General features: G+C 44.1%; 4 protein-coding genes across 4 annotated transcripts, besides 2 other annotated features; 2 read left to right on the forward strand and 2 right to left on the reverse strand.

Annotated features, from left to right (window-relative positions):
* Nucleotides 1-1,837: 1,837 nt before the first annotated feature.
* ACLA_091630 (uncharacterized protein) lies at nucleotides 1,838-3,480 on the forward strand (the record flags this gene model as incomplete). The annotated part of the gene is made up of 3 exons (XM_001272890.1): nucleotides 1,838-2,252; nucleotides 2,282-2,691; nucleotides 2,755-3,480. The coding sequence occupies 3 exons, from the start codon at nucleotides 1,838-1,840 to the stop codon at nucleotides 3,478-3,480; spliced, it is 1,551 nt and encodes a 516-aa protein (XP_001272891.1).
* A 1,643-nt stretch (nucleotides 3,481-5,123) lies between these two features.
* On the reverse strand, nucleotides 5,124-5,522 carry ACLA_091640 (uncharacterized protein; the record flags this gene model as incomplete). Its single annotated transcript, XM_001272891.1, has 2 exons — nucleotides 5,124-5,447; nucleotides 5,499-5,522. The coding sequence occupies 2 exons, from the start codon at nucleotides 5,520-5,522 to the stop codon at nucleotides 5,124-5,126; spliced, it is 348 nt and encodes a 115-aa protein (XP_001272892.1).
* Nucleotides 5,523-5,950: 428 nt separating this feature from the next.
* Nucleotides 5,951-5,977: a microsatellite.
* Nucleotides 5,978-6,723: 746 nt separating this feature from the next.
* Nucleotides 6,724-7,383: a mobile genetic element.
* A 10,111-nt stretch (nucleotides 7,384-17,494) lies between these two features.
* ACLA_091650 (WD40 repeat domain-containing protein) lies at nucleotides 17,495-19,001 on the reverse strand (the record flags this gene model as incomplete). The annotated part of the gene is made up of 3 exons (XM_001272892.1): nucleotides 17,495-18,596; nucleotides 18,729-18,896; nucleotides 18,964-19,001. 3 exons carry the CDS (start codon nucleotides 18,999-19,001, stop codon nucleotides 17,495-17,497), a joined length of 1,308 nt encoding a protein of 435 aa, XP_001272893.1.
* Nucleotides 19,002-21,855: 2,854 nt separating this feature from the next.
* ACLA_091660 (uncharacterized protein) lies at nucleotides 21,856-22,481 on the forward strand (the record flags this gene model as incomplete). The annotated part of the gene is made up of 2 exons (XM_001272893.1): nucleotides 21,856-22,210; nucleotides 22,441-22,481. The coding sequence occupies 2 exons, from the start codon at nucleotides 21,856-21,858 to the stop codon at nucleotides 22,479-22,481; spliced, it is 396 nt and encodes a 131-aa protein (XP_001272894.1).
* Between the last annotated feature and the right edge of the window lie 944 nt (nucleotides 22,482-23,425).

A 23,425-nucleotide genomic window follows, 5' to 3' on the forward strand; every position in this document is an offset into this window, starting at 1 on the left:
AGGAACCAGGCTGATGAAGCTATACGAACTGTCTCTACGGAGTAAGCAGTGGATGCTGAGCAACGCCCTAAACGGGCGCCCCCACGCTGTAGTGACTGCCATATTCTAGTATAAATTTAAAGTGGTACTCCATACTGCGTAGAAACCATCCTCGAATGCCATCATAATTGGTTACCAGATATTATGATGTTGCAAAAATATTTCTCCAAATATGCCCCTCCGCCACTCCTCTAATGCCCAAAATCAGTACCCATCATATCCAAAGGCTATACCAATGCACTTTGCCGGCTCTATTCATAATGTTAAGTGTATCATATTGAAAGCCCACAGATATCACAATGGTAATAGGAGACAGCCTGAAATCTGCCATAGCCGACTTCCAAAATTATCCTGGTGAGGTCCTCAATTATTGTTATCCGAATCCAGGTGAGACTGATTCTCTGGGCTAATCTGATGCTTCCATCCAGAACCAATCAGCCATCATATGCCTGGGCATCTTGGTTCCATGACCGGACCTACTTGGGCCCAGCCTTGACTATATTGCCATCATTTGACCCATCAAGATGGACCACTTTGAATGGAATCCTATTGCCATACAATGGAAACCGATGAGTTGGTATTAGACGTGCGGGAGAGCAGTCTCCAGGCATTACTTTGGTGTTTGGTATACAAGCCCTTTTCTGTTATGCGCTCCAAGCACGCTGCCTATATCTGCCTTTCTTTATTGTCCCTATACTCAAAGACTTTAAGAAAGGGTGCGATCGATTTTTCCGAAATTCGAAATAGGGCAGACTGTAATCATGAGTAGGAAAGAATTGCCTGATGGCCCGGGAATCAGGAGAAACGATGACCCCACTTTTTCCCTTTTGCCCAGTCAGATGAGGTTTCCCTGCCAAGACTTGCGGACTAGCGCCCCCATATGGCCACCCATGTTTATTCAAATGTGTTCCGGAGGTGAATATGAACATTGTTAACCGTGCCTGATGGTCTGGTGTAGCTATGCTTTACAAAGCTATTAGCAGAGTCCAGGGACGAGGTTATCCCCATATTTAATAGTGCAAACGGCTATCGCGTCCGACCAAGTTGGAGGCACGGCGAAGGTGGGTCATAACAACCGCTGGCCACTGACTCTTGGGTTCGGAGTGTGTCGATATATACTGTACCTATCAGTTGGTGGGATGCTGCAAGCAAAGTAGGTACGGAAGCGGATTCATACCATGCCATAAGGTAGTTTGATAAAAGTATCGAAGGATAAGACGACAAACATGAGCTAGTGTTTGTCAAATTATTTCATAGTAATATGATAAAATGACCCTGCTCCAGAAAGGAGAGGACGCTAGAGTATAGCGCGCTGTGATGGATACCTAGCTATGTCGCATATCCCGCGTCCTAAGTGCCCTCAATTAGATACATGTATCCCCAAACCACTATGCTGTCGATTTAAAGAGCACTTAAATTCTGCTCAGAGTACGTCAGTTTTCAGAATACAAGATCTCTCATATACTCCTGCGCAGTACGCCTGGGCTACAGATTGGTATTTGCTATCAAGAGTACCTTAAACCGCCCTGTAATTGTTGAGGTGCACAATCTCATAATCAGTCGTGCCGCTCAGAAGAGGACGGATGCGTTAAGTGCTGCAACTGGTGGTGAGGCCAGCTATGTTCAATGGCAGTTTGCGTCTATTATTTGAGGTCTATTATCCGTTTCTGAACCTTCATGAATCAATCACACTAGAACCAACACCTGCTTCGCGTCTTGCCGCAAGACCCGTGCCAAAACATGATATTTATCTTGACAAGAACTCGCAGAAGATCTTGGGAAATGCCATGCCTACGCCATGCAGTCATCATTCCAGTCCCGTGTTGAACGGGAAGAGCAGTCGCTGGAGGCATACCGCGAGGACCGCTATCATGGTAGTGCTCGTGTTCGACTTGATTGCATCTCGTTTGAGAGCGGATTCAGCCAACTTATGAGCGATGGCCGTAACTCGATCCGAATGGAACGTATCTTAGAGATTCAAGGCTGCCTACAGGTCAATCGAGACTACCATGTGCCAGTGTTGGTCAGCTCTGCGGACTGGGGTCACCGTATTCGTTTTAGCGAGACTGGAGGTGGCCGCTTGCCGGAACTGATCGTCCCTTTAGATACTGTCCTACATGCAATGAATCATGAGAGCCTTATCTCGGCAGCGCGAAAGTGGCTCAGCCCGCAGAACCGCTGGTGGGTGGTGGATGTATACGTGGAGGATCAAGGTGGGTGCTACCACGATGTCCGACAATAGGCAGCTACGCCGGGGCCCCCGAACTCCTGAATACCACTGGCTTACTATGCCCAGCACCGGAAAACGCGGAGACAGACATGGATCTCGGACGGCGCCAACTCGGCGTCCGCCTAGTCCGTGCTCTACGGGAACAGTTTCGGAATGAGCGACAGCCGCCCGATGGCCTAATTTACTATAAGCTTCGGCTGTATGAGGGCGCCCTCGACCAGCCGGCCGATCGAGACGCGGCTAATAAGTGGTGGGCCATCCTGCAGAACAACCCGGCCACCAAGAAACACAAGTATCTGCGAGCGTTCTTCCGCCATGGCTGTTTCCCTCAGGCTTTCGATGCCTTGCTTCCGATTCCCGGGCTCTGGGCCGGAATGCAGATCGGGGTCCTTCATACGCTGTTGTCCCTACGCTGTGACGAAGTAGGCAATCTCATCAATGGATAGCGCGGCAGGTAGCCGAGCAGCTGACATTATTGCCACCAGGAAATACTATCCTACCTCGACCATATAGGATGCACATTCGTTACCCGGATCTTCGGCGACGATACAGAGCTTGCGGCGGGTGCGGACGCTGCGAGTGTCCAGATGTTGCAGTCTCGTGTGCCGAGGGTATCGAACCGTGACCTGGACTTTCTACAGAAAAGAATGAATGACGGGACTCTCTTCCCATCTATTCAAGACAGCACGAAGCGAGATGCCGTCTGGAACCGACTGCAAACCATCGATGTCCCAATTCCCACCCTGCAGACTTTCTTTTCTGACTTACGGTATTTGGCTATTGCACGGAAAGTTATGCGAGCACTTCTGCAGATCAACAACCCGAGGACCAAAATGTCTATCGACGAGAGGCTGGGTAGCCAGCACCACATGATCGGACGTCTTCCCCTGGGCGAGGGAAAGCGCGTCATACAGCAAGGGCTACGCGAGCTATGGCGTTTCAGCTTTCAATATGGCCTGGAGATGACAGGGACCGCCCGCCTCCAGCCTCGCGATCACCGAACACAAGGGGCTGCAGCAATAATACCTGACGTGACTGCTTCGATGGATCGGACGAGGCTCTGGCAACACTTCTTCTGGCTGGCTGACCACGAAGGCTTCAGCATCCCGTCTCTCGATGGTTTCGGGGCCCAACTGATGGACCTCCCTATGGTCCCAGCTGTGGCAGACAGTCCTGAGAACTGGAGTGAGGATGAGCCTATATATAGATAATGTAGTATCCCCTTTACCTACACTACTGATATAGACTGGTCCGCCCTCTCTAAGGAGGTGTTAGAGTAAGTATAGGAACTACAGAGTGTTATATTAATGCTTATCTAGCAGACATAGTTCTGAGCCTTCTTCTATTACTTAGGCAGGGATACCCACAGCAGTTCCATAATTAACCCTCCAGAGAGCTGGACACCAACACCACCTATAGATATATTTGTCTCAGAGCATATAATTCCTCTAAACACCTCTGAAAACAGCACTGAGGAGCAGAGCATATTTCTAATATTACTAGTGGATGTTTTAGATATTATAAATTCCTTCTAGAACATAGGAATGGATATATAGGGTAATAAAATTATACTCTGGGTGCTAATAAAAGTACTATATTATCTAAAGAGATTAATTAAAATAAACAGTGACCACACCTGGGCTATTAGCTTTTTGGATGGATTAAAATCTTGGGGCTTCATGCTTAATGTGGCTAGTATTTAGAGTGTGGAGAGTGTAGATATTTATGAATAGTAGTTTAAGCATCTATTTAACTATGTGCAAGCCATGCTAACTAAAGATGCTATAATGTAATATAATACTCCTGTAGAGAACCAGCTAAAGAGGAGGAGGTAGGATCTAGATCCTGCTACTATCCTAGGCACTGTGCGTGAGATTATAGCATGGATTAATAGATAGGTTTAATTATTAGTTATTAAGGAGGAACTTTAATCTTTTACTGTAGTGTTGGTGAGAGACACATAAGATGTTATAACCAAGCCTAATATTATATATGATGAAGTATAATACTTGTTGCTTTTGTTAGCTAACTCTATATTCTGTCTTTTATGGGACAGTATATTTAATTAAGCTATGTCTTTTCCTATTATGCCTCTAGATAAATAGTGATGGTATAGACATTCTCTGTTAGTTAGTTATCCATCTAGGCCATGTTGGCGCCCCACTTGGCCTGTTTAATTCATCCTGCCCATTAAATAATAAAGATCCCCCTCTAGTTCTGCACAGTCTACTAATATAGTAACATAAGACACCCACTGTCAAAAGAGAATTTATATATATGCCAGGCTGGAAATATTATATTTCTCTATTAATATTTTTACTAATCTTGCTTATCACCATGCACCAAACCATAATGTATAGAAGGAAGTGCCCTTATATAATATAGGCGACCAACCTAGTAACTAGACATAGTTCAACCTATTCTAGACGCAAGAAAACCATCATAATTACCTGAATAGATGGGTAAATACTTAAATATCACCTAAAATACTTATTCTTCAGTCCACCTCCAAAACTCTTGGCTGCACTATGAAGCAGAGGCTTAAGTCTTCTGTGGCTAAGAAGTCACTCTGGCTAGGCACCTTAAGGAAAGCAGGGTTGTCTATATCCAGTCTCTTAAAATGGGTTGATCTGATCTTCTATTACAGATAGGAATTATTGGGCAATGCCAGCACCCAAGCTTTCTTCGCCTCTTGGATGTGTATGATGATAGTGGTCCAAGTCTGGCAGAGATGTCTACTTGCTCCAATGTACTATTGATGCCCCGCGTGAGCAGTTGATACATGATGGTGACTGTCAAAGACGCTCCAGTGACCAAGAGCGATGACACCTGTTCGTTGTTGTCAGCATAAACTCTAATGTTTCTCTTGTTTGCTTACCGCAGAAGAGATCATGGTGACTAGCATTGCTAATGGGAACCTGAGCAGACCGGCGATAACAGCAATAAATGTGGCAATGAACGCCATCATGTAGGCGGCCACGGTCCAATGCGACACCCGGCGATAGTCCTTCAGGACTGGCTGCGTCCAGTCTGCTAATACTCCGTTCGCCTGGCCCAGCTGACTGGAAAGAAGGTCGACCAAGTCGAAGGAAAAGGAAGCACTAGGCGCTGAGTAGTTTGCGAAATCCTGGGCACCTAGCTTGCCATTGCAATAGCTCCACAGGCCGACCGCATAGTACTCCGGGAATGCTTAACTGGTCACTGTTCTGTTCTATTTGAATCGATTTACCTTCCCCTGTAATTCAGAATCCATGTGAGATATCGCAGAGACTGGGGAAAGACTATAAATTTGCAACCTTTATAGTCATGAGGTCTGATCTACCTATAACATCTATAGCTGGCCACATCGAATGCCCCTTATGCTTGACAAAACTGCGCCCTGTGAGACATATAAACAAACCCTTGTCATCTAGTCACTCTACACTTGGAAAAGGAGACAATACCAGCGTCTACAGTTGCTCTTTCAACTGTCCTGAATCGGTACAGTAGTTCTCGAAACCGGTTTAACCAACAAAAAATTTGATAACAATTTTCGGACACGCTGCCAAACCTTTGCCTGACTTAGCCGTTTGATTCCCGAGATCTCGACTCCACCATAGACATCTCCTCGATTCCTTCTCATAAAATTAAGTGGGTTGAAGGCAAAGATTAATGGTTATACTGGATAGGATGTAGCGCTTTACTGTTAAAAAAAAACTGTTAAAAAAAATAAAGGGGAGGGATTTGCGCACAGGAAGCTTACTGGCCTGCCTACTAGTATTGAGTTGTAGTTTGTTGGAGGCAATGTCAAGGAAGAAGAATCCCAATACTGCTAAGGCCAAGTTCATATTCTATACTTGTATTGTATTTAAGCGCCACCTTTCAGCCCCTAAAGACAAGTTATTTGCTGTCCCTTTATCTGATCTGTTTGCAAATATTATAGAGATACATTTAATTACAGCTTCTTGCGTATTTGGCTTGCTTTTATTGCCTCATGGATTTCAGGGCCAAGTGTATGAAGAATCGCATCCTCCTGCGCTCCTTTCAATGTTATTTCAGGATTAGAAATCAATTTGAACCCCTCATTTAATATCACATGCTGAACCTATTCCTCGGATTCCACATGTACATTAAACAAAGCAAATGCCAGGTATATAGGTTTATCCTGGTGGATAGCCAAGTTCATGAGGCAATCTACCAGTCTAACAAAAGGGAAGTCTATAGTGGCGGCAGCAGCTTGAGGGATTCTCCATTGCTGACTATGTCCTTCCTTATGGCGCCATAATAGGTAGGAGTCAAAAACATCAATAATCCCTTCCAGAGAAGCCTTTTCAAGGAAGACGTGTTGTAGGGAAATTTGGCTGGCCAGCAAGTCATTAGGACCCCTCCCTCCCCCTTAATTGGCAGTTCATCAATTGGAGGACACCCCTATATCGCTGTGAGATTTTGGCAAAGAATTTGAGTAACAGGAATCTCTTCAGAATGACCACTGGTGGTATAGGTAGCCCTTTAGAGCTAACACATTCAATGATAGTAACCCATTCCCAATTGCCCTGGATGACTGTACAAGGTCTCTCACTGCACTCTACAGTAGTGATGACCTTAGATATTATACAGAGTCCCATCGCAAAGCCAGTTTCATCAAAGTTCCAGATATCATCTTCATGAATGCCATATCCCTGAATGGCTTTATGTACAGCTTTAAACCACTGTTTTATAGCCTTTAGATTCTCCTGCTTTGCACGCTGGTATGTAATCCTTTAATTATATCTTACACAGAGTTCAGGATGGTGTTTAACAAAGGAGGAGGCCTAGTTAACCCTAAGGACTGCAGTAGCATCTTAGGAATGTTCACAAAGTAAAGTCTGTGCCATTCCACGCAGAAACTCTAGACAGATTGAAAAGCCTCACTTATCTACATCCAACAGTCTCTTCACAAGGACATCCTCTTCAATTGCTATTAATTTATGGCCACTAGGACGTGTTTCTGACTGTGGATTGATTCCTTTGAGCTAATCAAGGAAGGTAGATTTAGGCACTCCAAATATGGCTGCAGCCCTTGATTTTGATTGAACTTTTTTGCTTTTATAAGCTGCAATAGCCATTTGCATCCGATTTTCTTGAGAGAGCGGCATTTTATGTAGTAGTAGTGAAAAAACGACGTGTTGAAGAATGATTGTAGAAGATGGGCGTGAAAATGGACAGGACGGCCGTGTGGACGACTCGGCTGTGAATTACGTTAGTTTTACTTTCCTCTCCTGCATCTCTCCTACAATTCTCTACTCTCTTTTATCCTGTTCTGAAGCGACTCACAGTTTTTAATTCGGCCCTCCTGAGTAATTATAATCTGCTCACCGGTGAGATCAGCAAGTACCAGGTCCTTTTCATGGAGAAATTTGACGCCTTCAATAACCTTTCAATGGTTAGTCATCGGTCTGGAGCAGGAATATGGATTCATACAGGACAGATAATTTGGCCAAGTTCATCTTTCTTGAGCCGGCAGCATGAAAGGAGAACGCAGCCTAATATAGACTTAGCTGGTCCTTACAGAAGGTAGTAAGTTAAGCAATAGCACAGCACATTAAGCAGACAGAGAAAGCTGGGATAAGCCACCTAAAAGAGGCTGCGCGAGATTTTTAACCATAGCTAATTCCATGTAGATCTCTGTGATATTAACTATCTCCACAGGGCTGCTACAGTGGATAGCAAGGCAAACAAGATGTCTAGTATGAATAAGAGCTCTAGGGATGTATAACTCCCACAGGTCTTAAATTATAATTTTCAGAATAGGCGGGCGTTTATGGCAGTCGTTTCTGTTCTTATAAGCATCTAGGCAACTAAATTATGTGGCTGGGGCTAACCACATTGGATTTTTGTGTTGGATCTTCCAGGATAACTAGAGGCTTATCATCCTTAAACTGGACTGTCTGTCGCGTGTCAGATATCGCGTGGTTTTAGAGTTTGGATAGAGAGGTGCAGAAAATAAGTAGTTGTGGGGGCAGAGATATTTAATATATGATATCAGATTACTAGACATAGTCATATTATATTTCAACAACCTGAGATGCCCACAATTCTTGACCCTTGTTTTGAGTAATATAAATCCTCATGAACAGTGTAAGTTTAATCTTAGCAACCTTAGCAGGTGCCATGATGTACATAATAATGCTTTCTATATAAATACCTTCCTACTAGGCAGGCTATTCTATTTAGGGCTGCTCTGTTAGTTCCTTATTTATATTTCTTATTTAAAATTATTTTGTAAAGCACGCACCTTTTAGCTTAGAATCATTATCTTTAACTATTCTTATTCCTACATAGAAACACCGCGCATTAGTTAGGTTTAGTCTATGCCTTTCTAGATCTTCTACATCTTATATTTAGCCACATACCTTCTGGTTACCTATAATAGACAGTGAGACTAGACACCTAGTAAGAGGCAGTGTTAGTAGCATCCCTTAGGGAATAATAATAAGCATAACACACTATAATTATAGTAAGCATCCACACTATCAGAATGGAAGCAGCAAATATAATGTGAGTTTATGTTTAAGCTAATCTTGACATTGCTATTTAATAATATCTATTAATATATAATCATTATAGTCTAATTTAAGGAATGCTCTATCCTGCAGAAGCTATAGGGTGGGCATAAGCATCCACCAGTTTCTATAGGTATAATACTTTAGAACTTTTACTAAGCTTCTAAATTTTGCAGGAATAAGGTAAATAATCTGAAAATATAGGTAATCCAAGCTAGGCCAAAGGTCTGAGGCACCAACTACTCACACTCATTATTGTTTCTGGGGGCGCAAAGTGTGGAAATTGCTACCATTATTTCTTGTATAGACACTTAATTTATGCCCTCTTGCCTTCCTTTTGATACTTACAACTTAAGTTTGCCTTGGAACTATTTTTCTGTACATTGTCCTAGCCAAACCCTCTCAGATGGCAGCGGGAATGTCAGGCATGGCTTGTAATATCAGATAAATTCCTTGACTTTAATTGCTCTATAACAATAGAAGATTCACTTCTGCTTGAGCATGTATCAAATTATCAGGCTATTAATTAATAACAATTAGAAGCCATCACAATCTTCAAGTCTTTACAAGTGGAAAGGGAATATACTCGATTCAATATACACAGTGGATCATTTGTCTCAGTAAGATCTGCGTTCTTCCATCGCCAACCCCAACTCTCATAATCTTTATCAATCGGAAATCCCGCCGCCTATATCCCTCCAACACGTGGCGGTATTTTTACGAGACCGCTCGGTCATTGTAGTCGTTTTCCTCAGCATGCAATTTTTATAGCATGCGAGCGGATCTGCTTCCCGTCTGCTACTTTCTGGATTTTCTCTTGTAGATTTGGCAAGCAGAAACCACCTATCAGCTGCCCTACATTTCATCAGCTTGGCCCGGTCTTCGCAGACATACCTGTCGTGTCACCATGTGCACACCTCCCTTGTCCTTGGTCAATTCGTCCACTGGGGTTCCCACACTGACCAGCCTTCAGAAGCCGCCAGGAACAGGCTGCTGCATCTTTTGTGTTGACCCGTAACCAGCAAAGAATCTCTGCAGCCATGTTGTCGGTAATTCAGCAGATGATAACATAATTATCTGATATATTATCTGATATGTACAAAGTAGGTATGTCAAGCCTTGCTTGAAGTGTGTAGGAGAAGAGCAGCCGGTAGGGCAAATGGACCCCCTGAAGTAGAACCAGCATTGATGATCCAGAGCAAAGAGATGCCCAACCTTAACCAGGGCGAACCCACCAGAAATCACTGAAGATGCCTGGTCATTCTTTGTCTTCCCCTTCTTAACTTGCATTATCTTTATCAGCCAGACATTGCGAGTTCTTACTTCCAATGCGGGGCTGTTTTCTCAACCGAACACTTGGTCATCGTAGTCAGTATATACAGTAAGTGAGCTCATCTGCTTTGTCTATGGTCTATTCTTGCCCGAGACTTCCGTTGCAGGCCTGGCAAGCACCAAGCAATTACCTTCAATTCACAGCTTGGTCCGACCTTCGTAGACATACCCGACGTGTCACCACGTGCAAAACGTCCCTCGTCTTGGTCAATGCGCTCCATTCGGCGGATCGTGGCTTCTGTTGGGAGAAGTGACAACAATTATCTTGTTAACTGAATGACTTGGGGAGTTATCTTTTACAGGAGCGGAATGCCTCATATATATTTTCCAATCCCAATTTCTGCCACAAGGTTCAGCCACCATAATATTCAACACAGCCACCCGTGATACTCAACAGCTTCCATCATACAAGTGGCGTAGGGCCACTAATCCATTTTGGGAAGTTGAACAGGGGGTTCAACTTGGGGTCACCTCAAAACTTGGACACTCCAAAACAAAAACCACGACATTGAATTCGGCCTTCATCCCCTGACGCAGGAAGATTGAGGCTTATTATGCCCATCTAGCAGTTTTTGCTTGCCTCATTACTTTGTATTCCATAATAATGTAATCTACTTCCTTTAAGAAGACTTGGTATGCTTAAGGACTTCTATAGATAAAAGCCGGTTATAGTTATATATTAACAATGACTATCTTCACAACCGACCAGTAGCGTGCATGCTACACCCTGCCCCTCCATTTATAGCCCAGAGGGCAAATGTACATCTGATCGACTTGCATATTGGCTCTGTTTTATTTCACAATCCTCTATGTAATCAGTGTTTAGCACCTGATTACATATGCACGAATCACATCGCTTGACCGCTTCATCCGGGAATCATCATTCACCTTCCTGAAGCAAAGTTATATAATCCATCGCAAAAGGAGGTGGGAAGCGAAATCAAACCGTTGTCTTAGTTAGCTTCTTGTGCTCTGAATGTAAAGTCTCATGTGCGATAGGCTTCATGTGGCCGATCCGGCTAAATCTCCTGTCAGCGGCGTATCAGTCTAACCTATCCGAAACATAGATATATATACGACCAGTCCTTTTTTGAGGGCATGACAAAAGTTGTGATACACGGCTTGTACCTAGGCCTTTTGGAATGGGCGGACGAGTAGTATATTTGGCGGCCATGATCAGCGTATTAAGATAGGTATGGCCGTCAAGGTGGCCGATTGTTGCTTAGAGGAAGATGTTTCTGCGCCTGGCGGACACTGAACAGACTCGTCCTCTGAGCTGCCCACCAAAAGCTAAGGTGCGGTGAGCAGATGAATTCTCTCATGTGCCATGAGCAGGGATCACGGCTGATCTACGTGAAGATTTTCATCGTTAAGTTGAGAGAAGGGTCGCCCCTCTTTGCTGAAAGTATCTTCCATGGCGTTTTCCAAACGAAACGGTCAAGAAGACAAGTCACTTAGCCAACTCTATTTCATTATGGTGACTACTAGGTACTTTATAGACTCGGTGACTGCCATACACTCCCTCAGTCATGTACTGACGAGGCTGTCAGTCACTCCCTCTCACCTTCCCAGGTACGTACGGGCCCATTCATTTGTGGTTTGCTTATGCCATCCACAGTCTCTCATTGATAGAGGGGGAAGCTTTGGATCTGATAAGCGCCAAGAACATCTAGTCATTCACTTCGTGCAGGTGCTTAGAAAACAGACATAATTAAAAGTAGTTCCTCATCTTTCTCCATCCTGTATACTGAGTCACCTGCTTTATTGCAGCAGAATTCCATGGAGATGATAGCCACAGACGCGGAGCAGCACAACCCTGACTTTCTAAACACTATAAATATACAGAGTGGTGGCTCGCCTGATACGCGTATAGATAAACCCTTGATACTAATTCCTGGTCAGACCCTGAGGCAGAGCAATTGAAGTGCAGCTGATGCCCTGCCAGTCACATTTCAGTCAGATCCTTCATGCTTAGAAGCATTCACTAGTAATAGAAGGGACAGCCTAAAGACCACACCCTATCTTGGCTTATTGAACTTAGCTTCAGATTTACTTCTTATTATTACTGAAATAGGGCTGCCCACTATTGGCTCTAAGGCTCCCTACATCCCATCTGTCCTGATAGCTGTAGATGATATGCTTTTAGGAATAGATATGGATACAGTGAGGCTACTAGATTTAATTATAATATTAGAGTTAGATTACTTACTTATACCTAATTAGAATGCTCTCTCTATAATAGATATACTATCTCTAAGCTTTACTTTAACTATAACTACCACACCACTGGTAGAGTCTTTACTAGAACCTAAGAAAAATAATGATGTGTCCATTCTAATAGGCTAGAGTAGTCCTAACTAAGAAGGCAGCCTTAATTAAGAAGCTGATTTAGCCATAAATATAAAGCTCCTTTAGGTGCAAGGGTTAGATTAATCTCTTAGCACATTATATACTATCTATTAACTGCTATACCAACACCCAGCAACGGTGGCGCCTACTCAAGTGGTTGACATGTTAGGGAACTAGCAAAGGGTTTTAGTAATGAGGAGGCCTGCAAAACCTCTTAGCATACCTCTGTTCTCTAATTATAATTAAGTAGCTTATAATAGAGGATTATTAAGTACTATAACTAATAGAGAGTTAGTCTTTATAGCCTCTTCTATGCCTTTAGTTCTTACTTAAGATAATAGAGGTAAGCTTCTACCTCTAAGTAGCACACCATCCTACTAATTACACATTACTAAGACTAAGGAGATATGCAACTCTGGATTGAGTAGAATAAGACCTGCTAGGCTAATAGAGGAGAATAGACTGATATTAAAGTCAATAAATATAGCCTTTGAAAAACCTGCAGTCACAATCAACACGCCCACAATTCCTCATCACCCAGAACGGAGACCTTCAGCGACTACGACATCCGATATCACGACCAGCTCTGTCAATACTGATTCCCTTCTGGATCAACTTCAGAGAGCGCGCATCATCTCCAGACAAAACATGGGCATTGCAACAGGAACAGTGTTTGCGGGAGCTACAGCTTTTATTCTGACATGTGTACTGCATTATTTTGTGTACCAGTGGGTCCATAGGTAATGCACAGGTATGATCTAGATCAGCCATGAATCAAATATAAACACAGATTTACACATAGAGTTACCCCCGCGCAGGCCCCAGATTCCAGAAGTTTCTTACTTCTCTGACAGCTTATAAAACCTGTTGAAGAGCAGCTAGAACCGTGGTTTCACATCCATTGAATAACTTGCATACTCGAAAGCTCCGTGCACTAATCTTCAAAGCCTACCTTTCCTCAACAGAGCTTATCAAATCGTGCAAAGTAAACCTTCTCTCAACAGGGTTTCTTGACTGGACTGCGTGCCTTTACCAATCAGTCTACGACCAAAGCGCCCCGGAAATTACTCTAGAAATGACGGGAGTCTCGCACAGGTATATCAGCTACATAGAGATGCATCCTTCAACACCAGCCTTTACCAACGTTGAAAATAACGGCGTTTGAAGAATATGAAGGGAAGGGGGGGAAACACAGGGTTAAGGCAGGGTGTGATAGGCATTTTCTTTTGGGCAGACTTCGGAAAAAAGATTGGAAAGGGCCATGTCGTTGTTACTAAAACTGTCTGCGAAGCCCACACCCCCCGAAGCTTGGCCCCTTGTTCAGCGTCATCTAGGTACTGCTTGATACCTTCTTCCTGCTGGCGAGCAGCAGTATTTGAAGAAAAAATACGGTTTTAGTGTGGAAATCTCCCTGTTCCCTCTTGGGATTGAATTTAAATTATTTGATCTAAATATTAAATCTTGCTGTTGGTTTACTTAATACTCGGTATTCACCATTTCAGTGTATGCTCTCTTCTCAAGTGACATTTGCCTAGGCAAATATGTTACGCATTATAGACCTTCTTAGCTCCTCTAGAGCATGCTCGTCCGCACTAAGCAGCGACCACGATCGCCTGGGAGAAACTGCCCGTCGATCCATCGCTGGGTCACCGTCTTGCAGAATTTCTTGCCTACGCGTCACGAGCTGGCTGTCCACCACATGACATCCACATCATCATCGCATCCGCGCTGCTGATAGATGCTTATCCTCCCGGCATGCACAGGGAGCCGTGGCTTCTTCCCATCGTTCCTTTTCCTTCCCTATGAACCTTCCGGGACGATAGGGACGATCGGCCCCGTGCCAGTAGCAGTAGCAGGAAATGGATTTTATCTATATCCACTGCATGGTGATTTTCACACCATAGGCCCTGTCATGCTGATTGAAATACCATCCTTTTAATAATAGACACCTACTTGTCCTCTCAGTGCATCTTTGAAACTGATTTTTCACCAAGGGCAGTCACTAGGCATTATATCTGTATTCTGATTGCCATGCAACTGCTTTCGCGCTCGCATGAGTCGCGACCATCGGATATGTGGTTAAAAAAAAATTATGGCATGCTGATGTGCAAGTCAGTATGGCTCCAGAGATTGTAGAAAATCACAGAAAGGTAGACAAAATTCCTGTGTGGCATTGGCCATCGGGGCCTGGCTCCATAGTCTGGCTGGACACCTTTCTTTTATGGGCAGCGCTCGCGAGAATGATTTTAATCTACCTTTCGCCTGGACAGGTGATCAACATTATTGCCATATTGTACAGTAGGTGGCCTGATATTTAATGGGAATATCTGCTTATTTTGGCGGGCACTTTCCATCTCATTATATTATGTATAGCCTCCCACTTTATACCCCACAGTGAAAGCCTGCTAGAAAGAACTTCCTATAATTATATTACTACACACTAATTTATCCTAGGCCATACAGTGGAATATATGAGTTTAGTATCCAAAAATCAAGTTAAAAGGTGTGGGCAAACTCACAAGAGATGAGTATTAACTCTATAGTTGCCTAGGTATAGTCAGCTCAGCTATTTTAATAGTAAATCCCAAAGTAGACTTTAGCATCTAAGCATCTTAAGAGAGGGCACTATTAGTAATATCATATTAGTTAGACACAGAGGAGCATAGTTTGCTAGTGTTTTATGTATGGCTAGTTAGGGTTATTCCTGCTGAATCTGTCAGCATCAAGTTCATTCTCTGTTGCTGGGAACTCACTATTTCACAGTTAGTGGGAGCAGGCAGATAAGCATGGGATTAATACATATAGATCTAGCTATTTGGCATCTCCAGCATGGTCCAGCTGCAAAGGGCATATAGACACCAGAAATTATTGTGGTGATGGAGAAGGTTATTGCACTGCTTACAGATCTGTTCCTGCTACACACGATTTTGAGAAGGCATTCTTGACCTGCAGAATCACCACATTTTTAAAACAAGTGCACAGCGCTTGAGATTATATACATCTAGTCCTTTGCTTGACTGTGTGCATCTCTTGATGCGATGGGGCAACTGACTGGCACAGTGACCAAATCTTAAAAGAATGAGAAGAAAAGTAGTCTGTGTTGTCGCTTTTCCCGTGTGGCGCAGGTCGAGGTACTAATCTTAGTATGCGAGGATAAAGAAATATATAATGTGGGCAGGCTGCCATCTCAGCTCTAGACTATGATATGTGGTTCGCATGAGTAAGCAGGCTCCTAGTATAGCGATCTCTCTTAGGGTCTACAAAGAAGGTCCCAAGGGGCTGTGCGCTCCTACGAAAGGCAGAGTGGTTCGCGCGTTTCTCATGTCCAAACAGTTCCTTGTGCTGGTCCCCTGACGCCGGCCCTGGATGATTTCCGTACCTAAATAGTAGATTGAATATAAAATAGGACCTTCCCAGATCCTTGGATCAAAAATCGTTGCTGTGGCGCCCATGACCCGCCCTTCATGAGCTCAGTGATAGTAACTCAGACGAGGAGTTTTTGTTGGCATCTCCGTTCACGGTGATAGGGCTGTCTATACCACCGATGTCATGACTGAATCAGCAGCTGGAGTCAGATGGAGAGAGGCCTGGCATGGGAAGCTAAATCCAAGATTCCCAGCGCGAATCCCCTCAGGACGCCAGAGATGCCCTCTGTCCATCATACCATGTATCGTACGGGGTCCGGGGGGTTGCTTTGCGGACGTTGCTGAAGTTACTAAGCCTGGATATGGATTTAACAGAATATGCTCATAGAAGTCAGCCAATGATGACAAGGAATTTGTGAGGTTGCCAGCTCGTCAGTCACCTGCCAAGCTGGCGGAGCCTGAGCAGGTCGAAAGCCGAGGACAGGCAATCCTTACTACTCTGTTTTCCGAGACCGTTGCCCATGACTCAATTAGACACTAAGAGCCCGGTCCGTGGCAGAGCTTTTGTGCGCTCAGTTCAAGGTGATATATTTACTACGGTTACTTTCAGCACACTGACTCTTATAGTCTATTCAGACTCTGAAGCTAGCCATTTGTTGCCGCCACTGTACCAAGGGTTACCCCAGACCATAGAACAGATATGGCACCTTATTTATAGCTCGCACGCCGTACACGGCCTCAGCCCTCCTCGGACAATCCATGTGATCAGTGTTACAAAATATAGAGGGAAATACCATCTGCTTGCATTATCTGAGGTGAGGCCGGGGTACTGATTACCTCTAGCTAAGGACAAGATAAATATACATTATTACAATTTAGCATGGACTATGTCAATGGTAGTGCTTGTAGCCTAAGTATACCAATATAATGGCTAGGCTACGGCAATCGGTGATGCTATTTCATATATCTGTTGATCACTGACCGAGACGCACCATTTCTTGGATAACAGCCCTGGCATGGGCTCTTCATGCTTCGGCATAGCTGACAGTGAAGCGCCTACACAAATAGTATGGTCAATAATCTTTTAAGTTCAATCATATGATATAATACCTTGACACTTTTGATCTCCTGCAGTCAGCCTATTTCGATCATGTGGAATAGAAAGGCTGGAATTCGGTAGAGGGCTCCGCAACAACGCATAATCAGTTATCTATTTTCCCTAGGTTCTTAAAGTTCACCAACTATATTCATTACATATATTACAGTAAGCCTATGTAGTCCGGTGGAAGTGAATGAATTTTTCCCTTTGCCTAGCTTGAAATGATCTTTAACGACTTGTCTCACACGGTCAGCTAGACTGTAGACCATGCCCTACACCTAATTTGTGTGGGTACTGCGATGAAAAATCCTTAGAGCGGCCGCGAAGCTACAAATTGGCCACTGTATGCGCCAGGGACAGTATTACTGTAAGATTTCGTGAGCATTATAGAGATAATTTGCTCCGTGGCGTGCTATTTTATCCTGTCATATATATATGCACACCAGATATTGCTCGGGGACAATCAGTCTTGCGGAGTATTAGAACCATAAGTACATTTGCACCTTTTGGTGAGCCAAGTATAAGACCACTCCCCTCTCGCTGTTTATCACCCTTGTAATTAGCCAGCAAATATCTGTAACTTCTTGTCAACACTGCCTGTGGCAACAACACACCGGATCTGTACATCAGAAAAGCTTTCTTCAAATGTCGCATTCTTCATAATTTCAGCAACATCTGGTATCTGCCTCACAAGAGCCCTAGCAGCATCCGTGGGGGTGTCTTTAAGAATTGCTGGAGCCCATCTCAAACAGGTAATGAAACCTCCATGGGTATCTCTAATCGTCTTTACACATTTTCCTTCTTGGCTCAAGTCCCAGCAACGTAATGTCTTGTCATCGGAGACGGAAAGGAGATATCTTCCCCCAGGATGGAAAACAATTGCTCGGACCCAGTTGTCATGCCCAGTCAATGTCATGAGGCAAGTCCCGCGAGCATCCCAGAGTTTGATAGTCTTGTCTCGCGATCCAGTCGCCATGAATTCAGCTGTACTTCCCGCACGTGAGACCTTTGCCAATCTTGCTAATGGAGCAAGGTACTGATAGGAGGTTGGAGGAGCAATTGCGCAACACTCATTGAAGTTTTCATGACCGACCATAGTCAACTTGTTTTCCGGCTTCGCCGAAATGTCCCATAGCCGAACGGTCATGTCGTCCCCAGTAGAGAGGATGAACCTTCCATCAAGAGATGCGCAAACATCTCGCACCCAGCCAGTGTGGCCTTGTATCGTCTTCACACAGTACCCGTTTGTTACATCCCATAACCTTACATCCATGTCTCTGCTTGCGCTGGCGAGCAAGCTCCCATTTGGTATGAAACGAACGGCACTGACAATATGGTCATGTCCTTGTAAAGTCCGAATATTCTTATAACCGTCCGCCGGATCCCATAACTTGATAGTAAGGTCGGAACTGCAGGAGGCCAGAAGGACGCCAACAGCCCCCGGAGGGCTGCCATAATCAAGATCACGAACCGCCCTTGTATGGCCTTTGAGTGTCACCTCCAACTCGCCAAGTTCCCAGTCCCATATCTTAATCGTGCAATCATCGGAACCCGATGCAATAGAGGAATATTTAGGATGAAAAGCAATACAATTAATAGTATCACGATGTGAGTGCAATGAGTACCGAGGGCGCTGAGGCAGCCAAGCCTTTGAGTCTCGACTGCGTGTGAGGAGGGATGTAGGCGTCAGATTGTCAAGTTCGGATTGCAAAGCTGCGTTTCGAGACTCCAGGTCCATGATCTTTAATATGTTAGCTAGCATAGAGAAAGTGTAATCTATAATTCCGACCTGCCTTTCTCTGTAAGCGAACAGTAGTGGTCCATTTTTCTCCAGCAGTGTTTCATATTTTTTTACTGCAGTTGCATTGAAGTCATGTTCTGTAACACCCAGCTCTTTTCTTAATATAGCGGTAGTTTCTGGCAAGCCATTTGCTGACAGATAAGCAATAATGGATTTGTGCCTTGGATTGTGCCCAGCATCAGTCTTTGAGAGATCCTCAGAGTTTGCACACCAAGGCCTAGACTTACAGCTCTTCAGCTTGACTATTAGTTAATAAGCGAGCCATACTCTTTGTGAACTTCCCTTTAAGTCTCACAAAGCAGCAATATACCCTGATGATACAGCTACCAACCAGGTTTGGGAAGGTAAGGAGGGGAATGAACGAGGCTGAGATATTCGACGGAAGCTCTCACTGGCCGGGTCCTTGACCCTGTGTGAGGACAATGGTGTGTTGAAGAGGCGAACAAGTCTATTAAGAAATAGCTTGATTCTAGGCTGGGCCCCCGCAACTGGTTTGAACTTTGTCGTCCGTGAATGAATTTTTGGGCATACTGGAAAGGAAGTTTGGTATGGCCAGAGGCGGAAGTTGAAAAAGTCCGGTTCTGGCCTCAAGTTAGCACGTGTCACAAATATGACTGGCTTATGATTGGGCCAGCTAGCGCTAAAGTCTCCTGTTCACTCTAACCTTTAACTACTTGACATCTGGAGCATACTAACTCTTTCCTTCAAAAATATAAGCAAGTTTCATCAGAAAAAAAATTAGGTATAACTTTCATTGATGCTCTGCAGTTAACGAAGGAGAGAAAAAATAAATCAATTGAAATAAGAAGTTAAAGTCCAGTATCTAGACAGTCAGTCTGACTGCTCAGTAAAAATTTGATATAATATCAATACCAAAGCAGTCGGAGCACAAAGAATAAATTAACTTATTTGAGCTTATTCTTGTTTAGTGCAGTAAATATATGCGTGGAGTGAGCAGCGAGGATATTTAGTCAAGAGGGTAATGAGGTAAAGCAACTATATGAGTACGAAGTAGACTACCTTCTACTTTCATGCTATTACGACGAATAATTATAGAGTATTATATAAAATAGGTAGTTGTATCTCTATAATTAAATATATTAGAGTCTGTTTTTATCTATAAAAAGAATATAAAGAGTAAAAATCCTGGGAATAAGAAACCATAGGATCGCTCTCGCTCGAAGCAATGGTGCCCTTCATATGAGTCATTATATGTGTATATATGGGAACTTTTCTCATCTTAATTGCCCTGAACGCTCAAGAAGAAGCGCATAGCTGATTCTGAGTCTTCTGCTACTGATCAACCCCATTAACATTAACATAGATTCTGTATGTCCCAGTTACTAATGTATCAGATAGAAACTAGGAAGTGGTAAAACAAAGGGGCAGGAAGGGAAGGAAGAAGGACAAGGAAGAATACAAAAGTGTAGGGATAGCAATCCTCATTGGCGTTCAGTAGCTGATAGGTTACAGTAAGAAACCAATGTTTATACACTCTAAGATAACAACCCTGTTGTCGAGAAGCCGCCATTAGTTTATAGAAGAGCTGTAGAAGCGCCAAAATATGATTGGAATAAGAAGTTACCTGGTTTACTCCTTAGACGGTCCTGCTGTAGCTGCGGGAAGGAAGTACCGATAGGACTGGTCTGTCGTATTTGTTACCATGAGTCTTATCCTGAGTAGTTGAACCTGCAAAAGCAAGATTACAGATGTTAATCAGAGATACGGGCCCCTACACTAGGATTAGTTACCATTAAAATAGTACTCAACCTTAACAGTGGTGTTTGGTACTTTATTATAGCTGAGGGGAGAGGACAGTTCCTACTTCCATGTATTCCGGGGAGAGACTCCTCTGAAAATGGCTGCTGGGTAGGAAAGATACTCTATTCCTAGCTGACTGCTGTAGGAATTCGCGTTCATGCAGTCATACTATCCATGATATGCAATCTATGTTGCATTAGATGCAAGAAGTAGGATAGAGAACCTATGTACTTGATTCACGCTAGCAGGGCAGCATATCTGATGGCCGCGGGCTCAACCATTGCGGAGATTGATGTACAGATACGTTCGACTAACTAAATTCTTAGGTTAAATAGTAGATACAACTGCGTAGACTAGATTCCCTGACATCGATCGCCATCTCGGAATTTTGTCAAAGCCGTTATATTCTGTATGGAGGGCCTCATGGGACTCGACTCTCACAAAGGGCTCTAAATTTGACGGCCAATTATCACTCTCCCTACATTTGCGAAATTATCCCGATTTGGACGAGAAAGGCCAGGAAATCTTGGAAAAATTGTCTGCGGAGTCATAACGGGTGTTCTTTACGAGATTCCGATATATTATAAAGTCTGTCAAAAACACATATAAGCTGAAAGCAAAACCAAGAAGATTTCTATGTGGTTGCTTGCAACCATACAAAATTCTCTTCCATTACTGGTCGACCAGTCAGCCTCTAAACAAAAAAATCATGAGCCGTACGTAGGTCGCCAGTATGGTAGGTTAGCGTGCTTTCTACCAATTTCGCAAGACCGGATAGTAGATAGCACTGCTGATCGAGCGATGTGTCGTTTCCCATTAAGTCTTCCCTGAAATGGAGGGAACAAAAGCGCTCCCATGTCGCAGTGCTGGTTACTCAGCATGTGATTTTATCCTTCCTCTGCGACAAGGATTCTTACCAATGATATTGCTCAAAATATACGAAAGGAGCGAAAACCAACCCCCTTGCGTTTCCGTTGGTTGCATTCATGTCCGTTCCCCACGGGCCCCTTCGAGTTGTTTTCCTCCATGGTCAAGAAATCAAAGCCAGGAAAGAAAGAAGGACAACTATCTTTTGGTACAGACAGAGATGGACAAAGAATGTCTACGCGCCAAGATCACGAAAGCGCCATTTTTCAAAGTGGTATCCTCGGTTTAGGTTCAAGCGCACCACTCACAGAACGGGGGACAGGTGAGAAAAAGCAAACGCTACAGTCGAGGCTGGCAGCCTCTTCTCCCAACGAGCTAAAGCGGGGTTTTGTCCGCGAACCCCTACCACCAGACTGATCCAGGTTGTGTGATCATTTTTTGTGCAACTGGGACTCAACGATCCGTCCTCATGCTCTTTTCCAATCCGCATCATGTCAGGTTTTCAACTAGCGTTGGACTACATTGACGCGGGAAGTGAAGAGGAAATTTTACAGCATCGTGAAAGGGCTCTAGTCGCCATCAAAAAGCTAGAGAAGGCCCTGGGTCTCATCCAGAGTGTTGAGCCCGGTTCAGCACCTGACTCTATATCTATCGAACCCGATGTCGAGCAGCGACCTCACCAGTTGTCCGAGAAAATTCTCGCTAGGATAGACAAAAACCTCGTCAGCATCGTTTCGTACGCTCGGAAACCCCCAGAGACTGCAGTCGCGCCAGCACCGCAAGAGCGCGAAGATCCTAGGATCATTGACGCACAGATATACTATAGCGCGAAGAAAAAGACGACAAGTATGATGTTCCGGATAGCATTGGCTATCAGATCTATTAGGCATGCTGCTGCGTGTACCTCCTTGTGGCCACTTCAGAAGACTCTAAATGGCTCTTGGGCCCATCAGATTCAAGGTTGGAAGTTATCTAACCCAAAAAGCGACCATGATTGGCTCAGGATAATGTTCTCCATGCAAGTTAGGCGTCTAGCTTGCTTCCTGGTCAGCTAATAAGCAACTTCCATATGCTAGTAAACTCCGTACTTGCTGGGGCCGAGCAATATAAGAAGTAAGTTTGCCCCTCCCTAGGAAAATAACATACTTCATGGCTAGACAAGTGCATGAGGGTCATGGCCTTATCAAGGAAAGACTCAGTCAATACGACGCTCACTCAAGGTTCTCCAGCTTCGGTTGATAGCTCGACTTCAGCACACCAGGTGATCATTAAGCAGGCAGTTACGATATTTAGGCAGCAACTTGAACGAGCCTGGAAACGTCAAAGAACCCCCCAGAGGTTGAAGAAAAAGCTTTTGGAAACCTGCGCTGCAGATCCAAAAGTTACAGCAAGAATCTTCCTGGACTATGGAGGGTTTCAAGCTTGGTTTGCGTATTTTCTTGCAACAGAGGGCAAAGCTCATTACAAAGGGCGGCATGATAAACTGTCTGTTCTTGCCGCATTCGCAAGGCTAACATCAGATGAGCAAACATACGTCGCCAAGGCGGTAACGGTTGTACAACCGCACCATACTGTTAGCAGCGCCATTGACAAAATATCTCGAATATTTACAAATGATGGTAGTCTATTCAACTAGAGTTCCGTTGAATATTTACTAATATAGTTACAGGAATAGAGATTCCTGTTACTCGAATACATTCCCAAAACCCCACAGCGACAACGGGGTGTCCTTCAATTGACGACGGACTTCCAACTCCTAAGGGGGTGTCTAACAACTCGCCGGCCGCCCAAATTTCCCTACAACACGTCGTCCTCGAAAAGGCTTCTCTGGAAGGGATTGCTGATGTTTTTAACCCCTACACATGTGGCGCCATAAGGAGGGACATAGCCGGCGATGGAGGATCCCTGAAAGCTGCCGTTACTATGGACTTCCCTTTTGATGGACTGGTAGATTGCCTCATGAGCTTGGCTATCCACTAGAATAAAGTTGAATACCTGGCATTCGCTTTATTCAACGTACATGTGGAATCCGAGGGACAGGTATGGCATGTGATGTTGAAT

This window comes from Aspergillus clavatus, genomic scaffold (assembly GCF_000002715.2).
Source record: "Aspergillus clavatus NRRL 1 1099423829798 genomic scaffold, whole genome shotgun sequence".
NCBI classification, from domain to species: Eukaryota; Fungi; Ascomycota; class Eurotiomycetes; order Eurotiales; family Aspergillaceae; genus Aspergillus; species Aspergillus clavatus.